The 15681-nt window shown below is 31.8% G+C and overlaps 1 protein-coding gene across 8 annotated transcripts in view; it reads left to right on the top strand.

The window, feature by feature from the left end:
- The window catches only part of LOC105484650 (potassium sodium-activated channel subfamily T member 2), a 402402-nt gene that overhangs the window by 138464 nt on the left and 248257 nt on the right, over positions 1 to 15681 (top strand). For all 8 annotated transcript variants that reach the window (XM_071077455.1, XM_011746475.2, XM_071077482.1 and 5 more), the window contains exons 6-8: positions 3024 to 3098; positions 4304 to 4387; positions 7397 to 7491. In XM_071077455.1, the coding sequence (XP_070933556.1) occupies positions 3024 to 3098; positions 4304 to 4387; positions 7397 to 7491 (254 nt within the window). The remainder of the gene's footprint in view (positions 1 to 3023; positions 3099 to 4303; positions 4388 to 7396; positions 7492 to 15681) is intronic.

Genomic DNA, 15681 nt, shown 5'->3' with positions numbered 1-15681 from the left:
CTTAACATGGGCATATAAACAAGAACTCTTGAATCCTTTCCTCCAGAAAATTTCAGTCGGCTCTGCAATTACAAGTTTGATCATTTCTACGTGATTACTTGAAGTATAAAGGTTTTAAACAATGCCATTCTTTCAAATGAGATCATTTGGATCCAATGGAAAGAAATGCAAATATTTAAGCTCCAAAAATAAAATAACTATATCAAAGAAAGGGAAGAGTATGTATGAAATAGCTGGGAATATCATTTACTCATTCATGATATTAATTGAGCCCCCAGAAGCATTTTAAAAAATTAGTTCACTGAAATGTTGCAGATGCTTGCCAAGGGGATTAGTATTGAAGGTGTGGAGGTGTAATATTACAGCTAGGGGGACAGATGTGGGCAGAGGTATACAAGCATAAAGTAGCCTAGCTTGTTCAGCGATGGATATAAAATTCAGCATGGATGAATCTTTGGTTGAGTTCAGGATAGGGACAGAAACATCAAAAGTACAAGCCGAGCCAGTAGCCAGAGTTTAAATTGTGAAATTTCATGCAATACAGTGATGAGTTTGGATTTTATTATGTGAGCAATGGGAATTTGGCATTGTAGAAAGATTCTTCTGGCTTTAATGTGGAAGAAAAATCAGAAACAAACTCAACCTAGACAGATAATTAAATAAGAATCATAAAAGTCTAATGTGTTATAAATGGAAATGAAGAGAAGAGAGCCATGAGAGATAAAAGGCTTTTGTTTATATGAACTAAATTATACAGTGTGCCACAGTTCATACTAATTTTGCTGGGCATTAACAGAAATATCCTTCTATATCACTAGTAGAAACTGTTCCCATAACCTTCATTTCTTGCTACTCAGATCAGTCTCTTCCTGTGCACAATCATTGACACCAAAGAAAAATGTAAAATGAAAAGTGAAAATACAATAAAGGAAGAGTAAGGCAAAGGATAACATTCTGGAAATGATGCCATGTAAAAACTGATGAAAGAAATCATATTATTACCTACACAATTTCAAAAAAAAAACATGGCATAACTATGACTAGTTATAACTCTTTTGTTAAATAGTCCTGATTCAGTGGTAGTAGGAAAAGACCAGTCTTTCTACACTTCTTCAAAACCATGCATCCTCTGTCTGATCCATGCTAATCAGATGACATCTCAGAGAGATGCCATAGCTTTTCTGGTCTTTTTATTCATACAGCAAATCTCAGTTTAGTATTTAAGAAATCAGGATTGATATATGCAAAAATTTAAAATTCTCCTCTAGGAAAGCTTCTCCCTGTCCTCAATTCAGACCTCCATGGAACAGGGAATTATCATGGGAGGCCTATCTGCTGTTTCTACTTCCTTTCTTATTTAATGCCCTTTAAGTCTAAGGAAGAACAGGGAATGAAGTGCAGTCAGTTTCTGGGTTGAAGTTGCCTGACTGGCACAGTTATTGTCTGATTTTTGGTTGTTCCGCATGTCAGACACAAGCTCTGGTTCTTTCTCCCATGTAAAGATTCTGTGGCCTATCTGGGGCCTTTGAATTTCCTGGAGGCCTCAGTGTGTCAGGCTAGCCACTAGTGCTCTGACACAGACCTTGGACTTCTCAGGTCCACCATCTGTTGAAGTCCCATTTCACCTTCAGCTACACAGTCTTATTGAGTGTAAGCCATTTTTAAATAACCATAGGTTCCATTCTTTAGGGTCTATATCTGTTCCCAGAAAATAGGCACTTTGCCTTAAAATTGGAGAGATTGTGTCCTGCTCTTACCCAGTCATCTTTTTCTTTGACTTCTTCATTTTAAAAAGTTTTGGGCAGTAGCCAAATACAGTCTCCATGTTGGAGCCAAGCTAAGTGGTTTGGTTCCCTACAGCCCTTTTCACTTAACTTGAGGTGATAAGATGCACCACAGCACCTGTAGTATCTCTGTAAGGAGGCATTCTCACTGCTTCCCTTTCTTCTAACTTCCCACTCCTTTACTATTTTTATGTAGCCTGGATGAGAGTGATAAACTATGCTCACAAAACCTATTACTTAATTTCTCAGTACATAGAAACAATAGCTGCTCTAAACCTTTGCTTTGGGATGTGCAAGTATGTTCCATCAATGTAGTTTTAAGCCTTTGGGGCCTTAAGGAAAATTAATAAAAAGAGTCCCAGTTTTATAGTCAGTGTTATAATGGATAATTGGAGATTACAGGGATAGCAGATTTCAAATTGCCTTTCTAATACACAGATCTCTTCATAGAAGAATAAACTGCTTTAAAGGAAAGTCTGTGCTCATTATCATCAGACACCAATCAAGAAAGTTTCAGTGGTGACCTATTAATGTTAGGGTCAGCTTCACGGACATGTATTTTGTGCATAATATCAGGGTCAGCATAGGGTTCCACAACCAGAAAGTCTTCATGATTAGTTGAATGTTCTAATGTTACCTTCTTGAAATTATTAATTTCTTATTAGAAGGCCTTATATTTTTCATTTTGCACTGGGTCCTGCAAATTATATACTCAGTCCTGATTAATATGTTTGTATTATGTGGGTAGGGAGATTAGTCTAGATGATTGAAAAATACCTTCCTTTAAATTGTATCAATGTGAAAGCAATTTTAATACCAATGATTGTTAACAAGAGTATGTTTCACAAACTAATATACTTGATGGTTAGTGAAATCATTATTATAGTAAGTAAAACTTCAGATTGTCACTTTTTAATTGACTCTGTAGGTTTTGTTAGTGTGTTTTATTTTTACTAGTACGTTTTCTTCCATGACATATTACTTGATAAAAAATGTTATGTGCAATATTCATGGTTTCTACAAACATTTGTTTTACTTCTTGAACTTACAAAATTCAGAGAGCACAATTACACTAAGAAAAATAATCTCTAAAAGTCATTGCTACATCTCTATACAATATTCAGTATTCTGTTAATGGAAGCATCCTTATTGCTAGAGAAATTCTAAGTGCTGTCTTTTTCCCCCTTTAATAAGATGCAGTATAATTGACTTTCATTTTTATTCATTCTTTCTTGGAAGGGAAACATCTGGGAACAGATTTTACGAATACCCTTCATCTTGGAAATAATTAATGCGGTTCCCTTCATTATCTCAGTAAGTCCTGAAAGAACCTTAAAAACACTTTTGTAATTAGACTTAAGTAAAATCTTTAAATCTAGATACTGTTAAATAATATGGTAGCTAAGATAAATGGATTTAGACTTTGATTAGAATCATGATACTAAGCAACAAGATAAAATTGACTGGATAACTGCATTGTGTAACTAAATAGAAACTAATGATTTAGTACAATAGCAAATAAAATATTTTAAAGAGCTATATGCTCTGGGGATGCCATTTGACAAATGTCATTATTGTTTAAAATTACTAGAAATTACTTATCCACTTATTGTTTATATTGTGGATTTTTTTTAAATAAGCCAATTGGAAACTTATTTACAAAAGTTTCTAATATGTTGAAAATATTTATCTGTGGTTTAGCCACAAGATTTATTAAGTCCAATTCTCTTTTTAGTGAGGAGATTGCCAAAAGTCAGACACCCAACATTTTACTTCTTTTCAAAGTGCTGTGTGTTATCAGTTCCATGATGATCCTATTCAATTACAGTCCCATAAGTATGTAACTCAACACTTTCCTGTTGCAAAATTATATTTTAATCACAATTTAATAAAGTTGTAATAATGTCTGTTGGGATTATACATTGTAACACTTTATTTGAATTTTATTTGGGAGATTTTGAAAATAAGTAGATATTACCTGGAGCTGTTGCTCTCTTCTGATAATTATTTTAATTTGAGTGATTTATCTAGAGAAGCAACTGGGACTAGATTAAATGACAGGTTAACGAAATATAATTCTAATTGAACATAGCTCCCCAACGTCACTTAAAGTGGTTTAACATAAAGAGAATAAGAGGCAATATTGTAAAAAGAGAGAGTACCTTCCCTCTTTGTTCTTACTTAATACCTCAAGAGAGAAAAGAAAGAGAAAAGAAAGCCAATGTCTATTACAAACCACCACACTAAAAGATTTAATGATAGAATTAGCATAGATATCTGCCATCTGGTGAGAGCTTATTATTTTCTTTTTGCTTCTGCAATAATTTCCCTAAGAAAGATTTAGACAATGAATGAAAGAACATATCAATTTCTTGCATTTTATTAATAGTGAGTTTACATTATTTGTCATGTTTTAAATTATTACACTTTCTTTAATAACTTTTTTTCTATTTCTTTTCAGTCTGCTGGGTATGATTTATCGCTTTGAGATAAAAGTCTAGTTTCGGTTTGTTTTCCAGATATTCTGGCCTTCCTTAAGGAATCTATTTGTCCCAGTCTTTCTGAACTGTTGGCTTGCCAAACATGCCTTGGAAAATATGATTGTAAGTATAGAAGTGAAGTGCAAATATGAAAAGATTTTTAAACCATTTCTTATTTTCAATGTTTAGACTAAACAGAAAGAGATAATTTAGGATCTAGTCTTGAACTTTCTTATTCTGCATTCTCCCATAATGTATAACTCATACTATTGGAATTAATTAAGCTGTAACTAAATTTTCAAGTGTTTCATTTTTAAACATATTTTAAATTAATTTAGGGTCATAGTCAATTGTTTCATTTAAAATTTTTTTTAAATGAGTCATTTTGGTAAAATACTGTTAAATAATTAAAGAGATACATAGTATAAATTTGTAGGTTAACAGACCTTAAATGAACAGTCTACTGTATCTTAATCAGAAGGAAAACTTGTAAAATGTCCATATTGCCAAGTTACTACCTTTGTAAGGTCCTATGACTGGTAAACAAAAATGGTTCAGAATTTCTCAATATCACTAAAAACCTTATTGGTTTTTGGACTGGTTCAGCCACTTAGCCAATCTTCAGAGTACAAATATCCTTCCCTCCCAAGGCAGTTTTTTGATGCATAATGGGACTCCTGGCTTTTGAGGGCTCATTTAAGTGATTTTGTTAAACTGCTCTTAATTGTAAGTAGTCTCATATTCAGTGAACATCTGTGGGGCTTCCTAAGATTCTATGTGGGAGCTAGAAGTCCCTCATTTAGAGTCATCCTTCTGGATTTGCTTGAGCAGGGTTGTGAGTGGGACATTATGGGAAAAGGAAGCAAGAGGTAGAATAAAAGATGGAGAACTCAGAGCTGTGCCACGGTTGCATTTTGCCCAAGGCTGAATCTGCTTGGCGGCATGGTTTATAACTATGACCAAAACATTTTTACCACAGGCTTTAGTACTTCAAAGCTAGCTGTAAGGCATTGCCATTGAATAATTCATACCACAAATGTTAATACATATTCACTATGTGCTGAACAATGTGATAGGCAAATGATCTGACTTCTTTGCTGTTCTCTTTATCTGCAAAGAAAAGCACCTACAAGTTTTGTGATAATCAAATGAAATTATATATACATATATATACACAAAATGTACGCACATACATATGTATAATATGTGTGTACAGTATTTTATCTGGCACAACAAAGTAAGGGCTCAATAATATTAATTTTACTGCGTTGAAAATTATACTGGTTTGGAGGCAAACTTATTTTCCATTTAAATGGGTTTTAAACAGACATTATGACTACAGTTTTGGCCAAAGGAATATTTGGATAACATTTTAGTATTCACAACTGGATGAATGTTTCTAAACATTTGTATCGAGTAACCACTGGAGTCTTATGAAAGTACATGGCCAAAGGGTGGGAGAGTGTGGCCTGTGAAATGATTTGCAGAAATATTGGGCTGTCATAATTGCCCCGATGAAATACTGTTTGACTAAATATAGATTGCCTAAATTGCTAATGAATAAAAATATATCAGAAAAAAGTAAACTTATTTATTAATTTCTGTGTTATTAGTTGTTGGAAAAAATAACTCAAACAAGACAGGATACATTAGACAAATATTGACAGTAAAAAAGTCTGTTTTGCATTATTAATTTAAGATTCATTTTCCATTTTATTTCCATATCTCTTCTTGCCGGATGCTAAACTTGTATTTACTTTTCTGTTCATTAATACCTCTGCCATTAGAAACTAAATGGTGAGAGATGAAATCCAAATCAGTCAACTTAGTTATTTGTCTTCAAAACAGTTCTGTTTAAATAAGTGGTAGACACGTTAGTGGTAGACAAATAATGACTCATTGAGATATTTTTATTGGTGAAGTTAGTTATCTCATGCTGTATTGATTTAAGCCTGAGCGTTTATTATTTAAAAATGGAGATAAAAATGATACAAATTACAAAAATACAGCAATCTACTGCATAGACTAAACACTAGTAATAATTTATATCCTTCAAATATTTTCTATGCAAAAATATGCACACATATCATACATGGAATAATAATGTATGTTTGCATAATTGGAATTTTTTGTCATATACTGGTATGTAGTGGACTAGTTCTTATGTTATTAAAATTTCTCCTTCAAATCAGTTTTAATGGATTTGGCTAAATTTATGTAGCTATCAATTTATGTAACAATTTTTGTATTACATATTTAAGTTATTTTAACATTTATGAACATTCATTATTTTATTTACTAAGTATTATAATTTTGTAATAAAGATGAACGTAAATATTGGTGCCCATCTCTTATGACTTTCATGTGGTTAAGTTTTCAAAATTATATTTTTGAGTAAATACTTAATGATTTAATGCTTGAAATAGATAGGATGTATTTCTGAGTTTTGACTTATATTACCAAATTGCCTTCTAGAAATTTATAACAAAGTACCTGAGGGGTAGTGCATGTGAGTGTTCACTTTTGTACATTAAACAACACTAAAAATTATTTTTTACTGTTTGCTATTGGAAAGATAAAATATAGTATATCATTAATTGACATTTATCATAATGCTAAAGAATTTAAACTTAGAAAAAATTTGTTTATTGTCTTTTTCATTTTTTTTTCTTTTCAAGATAAACTATCTGGTCTAATTGATGTTAATTTTTCTGATAATGAGCTTTGTTTGTAGTTTCACTCATCTATTCACTCTTCCTTAATTAAACATACTATTTTCTGATCTTTTGAAATTAGGATTTTCCGTGAGAGGTCATGCTTAACATGTAGGGGTTTTGGGGGAGTAAGTGCAACACCTGTTCAGATGTCTGTAATGCAAGTAAACTGAAATTCAGTGCTTTGGTAGTCTTCCCATACCAATATCTTTGTACTATGCAAGCTTGAGTAAGTTACATTTAGATCTAAGCAAAAATGGAAATATGCTAATATTTCTGTTTGAAATACATGCATTGATTATGTATATATGTTTATGTAGAGGAGAGTTGACATGAAATGTATTCTAATAAATGTAATGAAACTCATGCATATTCAGTATTTATCAAAATTTACAACTTTTTTTCTGTATTATTTTAGAATGATCTACACAGAGCAATTCAGCGAACACAGTCTGCAATGTTTAATCAAGTTTTGATTTTAATATCTACATTACTATGCCTTATCTTCACCTGGTAAGATTGTACATATCAGAATTTGTGTTATGTTTAATTTACTTCCAGTTTCTAAAGGAAACCGTATTATAAACTACTTTCATTAATAGCTGTCAATAAATAAATACATAAATATTCACCAAAAAATGTAACAGATCGCCTGCAGAAGTAAAAGCAACACTCTTTGTTCAGTCTTACCAAATAAGAAAGCACATACATCATTGCTATTGATACTCTGCAACTGATACATACTGCAACTCTGACATTTTACCAACTGCTGTAAACAGCCAAACTATGAGAATTTATGTTGCATGCCATAGTTGTCAAACAAGAATTTTTCCTTCAAACTACTGAAATAGAAGTGCCCTCATCTTTCTACATTCTTCAAAGCAGAAACACTGTTGAAAAAACTGTCCTTACGAATCACTGCTTCTGCCTCTGCCTTCTCTGCATGATTTTTAGTGTGCATTCAGGCACACTAAAATCTGCCAGGGCAGATTTATGGCCAGTGCAAGGCAAGACCTGGCCCTTCATTATAAAAACATATAAAATATGCTTTATTATAAAACCAATAATTTCCCTTTCTGGAAGTTCACACTCTGACAATTACAGAGTAATCCAATCTGAAATGTGACACTGGACATATGGATTCATGCAGATCCTTAATGAGAGAAAAAATGTGAACATCAAAAATGAGGTAGAATATTATGTTTGTGTTGCGGGAATCTTAGATATGTGTAATTGTGCTGTGACCTGGAGCTGACCCTACTGAGAAAGAGGAAAAGCTAATTAGGAAGTACTAAAAAAGGAAAAATGCACACATACACTAGTACAACTGAGCTAGGTATAAATATAGCTATACATGTATGCATGTAAATATAGATATATAGTTATGACAAGTTTTTGTATCAATAGTATGTGGTTAGTAACTCTATGAAATGGTTTTCAAATATGTTTTATTGCATACTTTTATCATTTAAAAACAGTAGACCTGTTTTAGCATACTTAATGCCTTTAAATATAAAATAGCCTCTAAAATTGATATAGCCATCTTATCGCCTAGTGTCTTTTTACCTTTCACAAACTGTTTTATGATTCACCTAGTAATTACCTAACTGCATTAATATGAAAGATTAATTGCAATTATTTCCCTTCTAAAGTCACTAAAAATTCTGAATTTCAATGTAATAACATTATTTGGGCAACTTAGGAGTTTTCTCATCTAACTTAAGGGAATGTACTTACAAATTTTAAAACAATTATGTTTGTATGGTATGCATATGCTAATTTTTCAATTGTTGGAAAATTAAAAATACTAAAATTAATGATTACCAAATATAATGTGGGAGTCTCTTAAAGTAAATTTAGACAAAGGATCATTGATATGTTAATGTGATAAAAAGGAAACTTTTTTTACATGATGACATTTAGCAGTACTTTTGTTCTGGAGGCATCTTCATCACAATTAATCTTCATCTGCAGTAGGCTTTCTATGTGCTCCTACTTTCTGCCTAGTGCTTCTATTTTTCGGGTAGTCTAGGTGGTACCTAGACATATTTCACCATTTTCTTATGCCAAAGGATGCAGCAGTGCTAGAGAAAAGGTTATTCATTATTTATATGAAATTTCCACTATATACTGTATTCATTATTGAAATTATTTCCATTTCATTGTTTTATTTGGTATAATAGTTGTTTTGTGTATGTCTTGTGTGTCTGTGTTTTAGTTTTAAATAATTAAGTAGTGGTTTTGAGATATTATCTAATATTACAACTGTCACCAGTATGTAAATATGTCTCTTAATTTGCAATGATTATATAACATTAAGTTTAACTATATACAATTTTATTGCTTTTAATCACATGTATTGTAATATGTTCTTAAATTATAATAACTCAAATGGATAAACTGAGGTTTGATTTCTTTGTGTATTCTCTGCATTACAAGCAAACGTCTTCATAACTTATGATCATCATCATAAGATTGAATATGTTTTGTTCAAGTTCAACATCAAAGGTATAATTACCAAGAAACATAAAAACAATGTTATATATTAGTTATATCTTGGTCATAGTATATCATGTAGGCTGTTTTAACAATGTGTCACACCACACACAACGTAAAATAGAAATATCCATAAAAATACAGCAACTTAAACAAACAGAAATGTCTAGGCAGTCTGTCTAAGACTGTTTCCCCAGCTTGATACTGCTGGGGAATAATTTTCCTTATATCTTGTTTCTCCCATTTTCAAAACGTGGTTTCTATCTATGGCTGAAGATGGCTGCCCTGTTCTTGCAAGTACATCCTAAGTCCAGCCTGTAGTTATGAAAATAAGACACAACTTGTACTTCAGGCTACAATTTGGTTATATATCCACACATGGCTGAAAGGGGGCCTGCGAAAACGTTGTCTAGCTGGGTAGTAGTATATCTAACTGAATATTGTCCTATCACACAAAAAAGAAAAAAACAACTGGAGACTGGAATTAAAAGAAGTCTCTTGGTACTAAGTGATAAAAGTCCACATGTACATTCGTTGTTTAAAACTTCGGGTCATCCTAGCTTAGAGCCCTTGAACAACTTTTTACATATCATTAAATGAGGATACTAATCACTCATTTTAGTACTTTTAAGGACTAAAAGTACTTAAAAGAGTACTTTTAAGGTTGTTTTGAAGTGAGGATTAAATTAGATATAAAGTGTTAAGCATACGGCATGGCATATAATGTGAACACTTCAAAAGTTTTAGTTTTTTTCCATTTCAAATGCCTTCTTCATAAAAGATGATTAAATTCTCACGTGAATCCACAAAAACTAAATTGCTTAAAAATATCTAAACATAATATGTATCCTTTTAATAAAACTATAAGAGGGAACCACTGTGCCTAAAATATATTAACAGGAAATATAAGAAAACATCTTTCGCCACTGTATTCAAGTTTTTAGTATTTCCTACCTATTTCTAATACTTGAGTCTCTCATTATCTCCACTAGGTTAAAGATAATGGTAGCATTGCTCTCTTGGTACATTTAATGCTTTCAATGACACACAGCCTTGCGACATGCCCATGGCTCCAGTTTTACTTCATTTAGAGTACTTTTAAATTTTGATCTTAGTGTCACATGACAGGTAAAAACCAGGGGCATGGTAAATAGGGGAATAATTTTAGGTCACAGAGAGGGGAGTAACTGCTCTGTAAAGATAAAAGTAAACTATTTTTGGACTATTTAGGAATTTTTCTCATGTGAATAGATTCCATCATTTATTTTACCACTTTCTGAATATTGGACCACAGGACATGTCAGAAACTAACATTGCCAAATCAGAACTTTTAATATGTGCCTTGTAATTTGAGCCTGAAATATTTGGATAAATTGGCTATATTGTTCAGGAATCTCACAGTCTTAAAATTACCTGTGTTGGAAAGCTGTTACATGGTTTTTTAAAAAAAATATTCCCTTTACCATTGCAAAGAACTGTCATTACGCATCTGTCTACAAGAGGCACATGTTTAGTGCCAAACTGAAATAAAAATTAAGCTGCTGTGCTGACCCACTCTCTTTGGGAAATGTGCTCAGAATTGTTTTTTTCTGTCATTGTAATGGAATTGGACTAATCTGTCCACATATTGGCAGTGTATCCCTCATCATCAATAATACACACTTCCAAGACAGCTGGGAATTGTGATTCATTCTGTGTCTCTAAAACAAAGCAGAGTAAACTGGAACATCCGGGAATTAAATGCATGACTTTAGCTTAATTATCAACATATTGTAACCAATAATAAGCACTATCATTTATAATGAATTTGGTGTTTCTAATTTTACACTGATAGATTTATTTTGCAACTACTTTACTTCAAACTTTAATATTTTTAAATTTACATGTGTTTATATATTTTCATATTATTTCATGGGATTCTAACATAAGGAACTATATTATGTTAATTGATTTCCTGTTTTAGTTTAATGTTATAATTTCCTGTTTTAGTTCAATGTCATAATAATAATTGAATCAATTCACCTTCTCAGTCTTATTTCAAGACAAACTAAACTAATTTATTGTTTAAAACTATGATCATGTTAAACATGATTAACATGCTTAATTCAGAAGTACTTAGAATTTTCCTGTGCATTGATTAAAACCTATTTAAACACTGGATGTTTAAGTTCTTGAACTCTATTTACTGGTTGAAGTCTAAAGGCAAGTAGCTACTTGGGAAGTGGACAGTGAGAAGATAAGTGTTGTAGTTTGGATGAAGAATTACGACATGGTCTAATGGTGTTAATTGCCACTGTCATGATATTAGATTCCTAGTTTTTTTTTTTTTTTTTTTTTTTTTCCCACATTAGTTTTTCTTACGTTATAAATGAATTACTGAAAGTGCTTTTGTCTGAAGATCTGGCAATTGACTAACAACTTTCTTCCTTATTCTTCCTGCTATGGTTTAAATTTTCATAATGGTTATGTATAAGTTTTGAAAACAAACGAAATAAGACAAAATGACAATAAGTGAGAAATGTAAAAGGAAGCAATAAAATTTTATACAACATGTAAAATATAATTATATGTAACATTCAATATAATCTCCATAATTAATCCTTATTCAAATGAGTCTCATATTAAGTTCTACTTCTCCATTTACTCCTACTCATCATTGAAGTCTCAACTTTTAGATTTTAGCTTCTCTATAACACTTTCTTGTAGTCTGTCTAAATTATGGGATATGGTCAAGGTTTATGCTTCTTCAGCATTCTAAAAACTGTGAAATATATAATGGTTCTTTAATTATCAGTATTTCTTCTAGACTTTTATAATTCATAAGAGCAAAGACTCAATTTACCTTTCTTACCATTTTTTGGCCAGTGTCTCTTATGGTAGTTGGAAAATACTAGATGTTTAACCAATATTTGCAGTTGATAGAAAATAACATTCTGGAATAACAATACCCTTATCAAGTGGAAATACTTAAATATATTATAAGTTAAGCATTCCAAACCATATATTTTAAGAACATTGTTTTAAAACTGTTATTTTCAGTTAAGTTTTGTGTGAGATCATAAGAAGGAATTTTTACAGTTATAAGCCAGAGTGTAAGTCTGTGAAAATGACTTCTGGCAAAAAGATATGACGGAGTAGTAAAACTTTTGCAACTTTTTAATTTGGAAAACTCCCTTGGATATAATTTTTATAAATTACACAGACATACCTTATAATTTTGGCCAATTTTGTCTCCATATAACCCCCAAATTTATGCCTTGAACAATTTCCCTTTTTTGCTTTTTTTAGAATTTGTGAGAGCAGAACAATTCAATAAAATTACTGAAACTGTTAGAGAGAAAATGGGCTTGCTGCCTGATGCACAGAGAAGACAATAACTGTGGCACTTGATTTTGAGAAAAGAAGGCTTTATTGCAAAATTGGCCATGAAACAGAGAGACAGGTTCAAATCAGTTTCCCTGATTTTGGGCCTGAAGCAAGTTTTAAGGGGTTAGAGGACAACAGAAAGGATTTAGGAATGTTTACTTGACAGAGTTTGATTAGAGGGCTTCAGATGTGGTCATTTACAGTAAGCCATGTTGAGGCAAAGTGTAGCCCTGCATCTTCCAAGTCAAGGAATCCCTCACTTCTGAAAGTTTTCAGCATTCAAATTCTAATTTTGTCCCAGTCTTTTGGTTCCAGATGTTGTTAGAGGTCAAAGCTTTTTCTAGCGCACATGCCCTGACTATATGACTTACAGTTTTTGGCTCTGTTTTACCTGAAAGATAACTTGACATTTTGTTATATCAACAGAGCAGGCCCAGTTTGAGCTGGTGCCGTGGTTACAGAACTAGCAACTGTGTGGAGCATAAAAACAAATTGGCTAAATACTCACAGCATTGTCATGAGTGCCATCATGTTTTTCTCTTCCCATTATTGTTTAGTATTTTTAACTTTTCTTTTCTGTTTCTTTCTTTGATTTTGTTTTCTTGAAATTTCTATTTTACTTTTGTCTGATCTGAATCCTGATCCTCTCCTGAAAATCTGTTAATCTTCTATTATTTTGAAATAAAGAAAATCCATGTTTATCCATTAGGATGCAGGGTAGGGCATGGTCACCTTTTATAAATTATTAAATGGCAAAGTATATTGACCCCGAATTTATGGCTAATGACATGATTTACTAATATCTTTTGCATAGACACAAAGATAGTGCTCAGGAGAGTGAGACATTTCTTTTAACAATAGAAAACCTGGTTTTATCATTATCTCAAAAAAAATTCCCTAGAAAATGTAAAATCCCAACATCTCAAATGATGATATGTTTCATGGGACTCTTAGCTATTAGGTGTACAATCTATGGGAAATGGAAATGATTATTTGGGACAATTTAATTGGTATTCACTCAATAAATACCAAAATGCAAGTTGTGGGCTGATTTGAATGCTAATGTTTGAATTACAGGCATGGTTGAAAGTGTTAGATGCTTTCAGCACAGAATGCCATTGCTAATTAAGTTTTTCCAGTAACTGTGCACAGCAATGAGATTCATAGGGAGTATATGGGATATTAAACATTATTTATTCCTGCCATGTGACTATTTTTCTCTGATAACATTTTGTTGTACAAATTGACATTTGCCAGGTAGTAAAAAAGTTTGCAGTCTCAATATTTCCTTTCATTCAAATTAATATTTTCCTTATAAACCATGCCAAAGCTTGAAAAATTTGTACTGCCAAATGTATAGTTAACATTTTAGAAGAAGCGCATTTTAAGAAGCACAGAATAAATAATTTGCAATTAATATGCCTTTGTAATTATATACAGGGCCTATTTAAGTAAGCGAATTAATTATGACTCATAGGTATTTTGAGAAGGTAACATAAGAGTTTGTATTCAACTTCTTAATTAAATTTTGTTTTAGAATTTTGTAACAACAAAATTATTTTGTATGGGTTTGTGTCAAAGATAACACTTAAGAATGTTTTGTAAAGAAGCAAACTCCACAGTAAATTCTTAACTCAAATCCAACATTCTTCATGAGATTATCTTGAAATATTTTTTAAAACAAATGCATTTTTCTAAAAGAAATAATTAATATTGAAGTCTTAAAAATCGTTATTGATTTAAATTCTTTTATATTTGAAATATGTTCTTACCTAATATAATTTTTGTTTTATGTTATTTTCTGTTTTTTAATATTGCTTTTTAATTAAGCAGTCACCCATTCAAGAATGAGAATATTATACACCTATATGTTTATTTTGTATATATTAACAAAATTATATATGACATTGTAGTAGGTAGGTTTGACCCACTTGCAAGTGGGGACTGAGATGAAATGTAAAATTGTAAGTCTCATCCTGGATGTTTTTAGTCTCACGCATTATCTGCACTGGGAGCTTTGCCTTTAAAAACTCAAAAGTTCCTATTCCCAGAACCCCATCTTCTAATTCTGGTTTTTATCACTGCAGAGAGCTAAAATCTATCATTGTGAATGGTGCATTTTGAGGCCATGACTTACCTGGTGGGGGTTCTCTCACCTGTATTCTCAAGCAGCAATTGAGTGCAATCTCTTCTAGGTCAGGGCAGGCTGTTCGCTAAGTTAACTGCTGACTCCTTCTTATGAAAGATAGGTAAGAAGCCTTCACTAAAAATAGATCGCTTAACGATCAATAATAAATGGTCTCCATTCTGGTTTAGTTTGTGCTGAACGTTTTCTGTTTACCAAGTGCATGCTATCTAGGTTGTTCTTAATACATTTATCTTATTTTCTTTCACCTCTTATTAACTTCCTTAATTATCCTCTTAATGATAATTGTCGTCACACCAGAGTGACTGCAGGGAGTTGCCTTTTTTTTTTTTTTTTTGTAAGCTTTAAGATGTGATTGCCATTTGGAATAATGGTAACAAACTCTGGAACCATGCAGTCCAGGGCTCATATTATGTCTTTTTCATTAATCAATTCAGTAAGCATAACTTCATATCATTTAACTGCTCTAAGTTCAGTTTACTATCCATAATATGTAGATAATAATACTGTATAGAATTGTTGTGAAAAGACTGAGTTAATATATAAAAAGTAAGTAATAGAGAACACAATTCATTATATGAACCAATAAATTATTGTTATTATTATTTAATTTTTAGTGTGAGAAGAGTGTTTTTTTGTGGGTAGGAGGGCTATGCTTACATAAAAATGGACTTCACTGTTATTTTCTAAATTGT

This window comes from Macaca nemestrina, chromosome 1, assembly GCF_043159975.1.
Source record: "Macaca nemestrina isolate mMacNem1 chromosome 1, mMacNem.hap1, whole genome shotgun sequence".
Lineage (NCBI taxonomy): Eukaryota > Metazoa > Chordata > Mammalia > Primates > Cercopithecidae > Macaca > Macaca nemestrina.
Note: the sequence above shows the minus strand (reverse complement) of the source record. Positions and strands in the feature narration are given on the sequence as shown.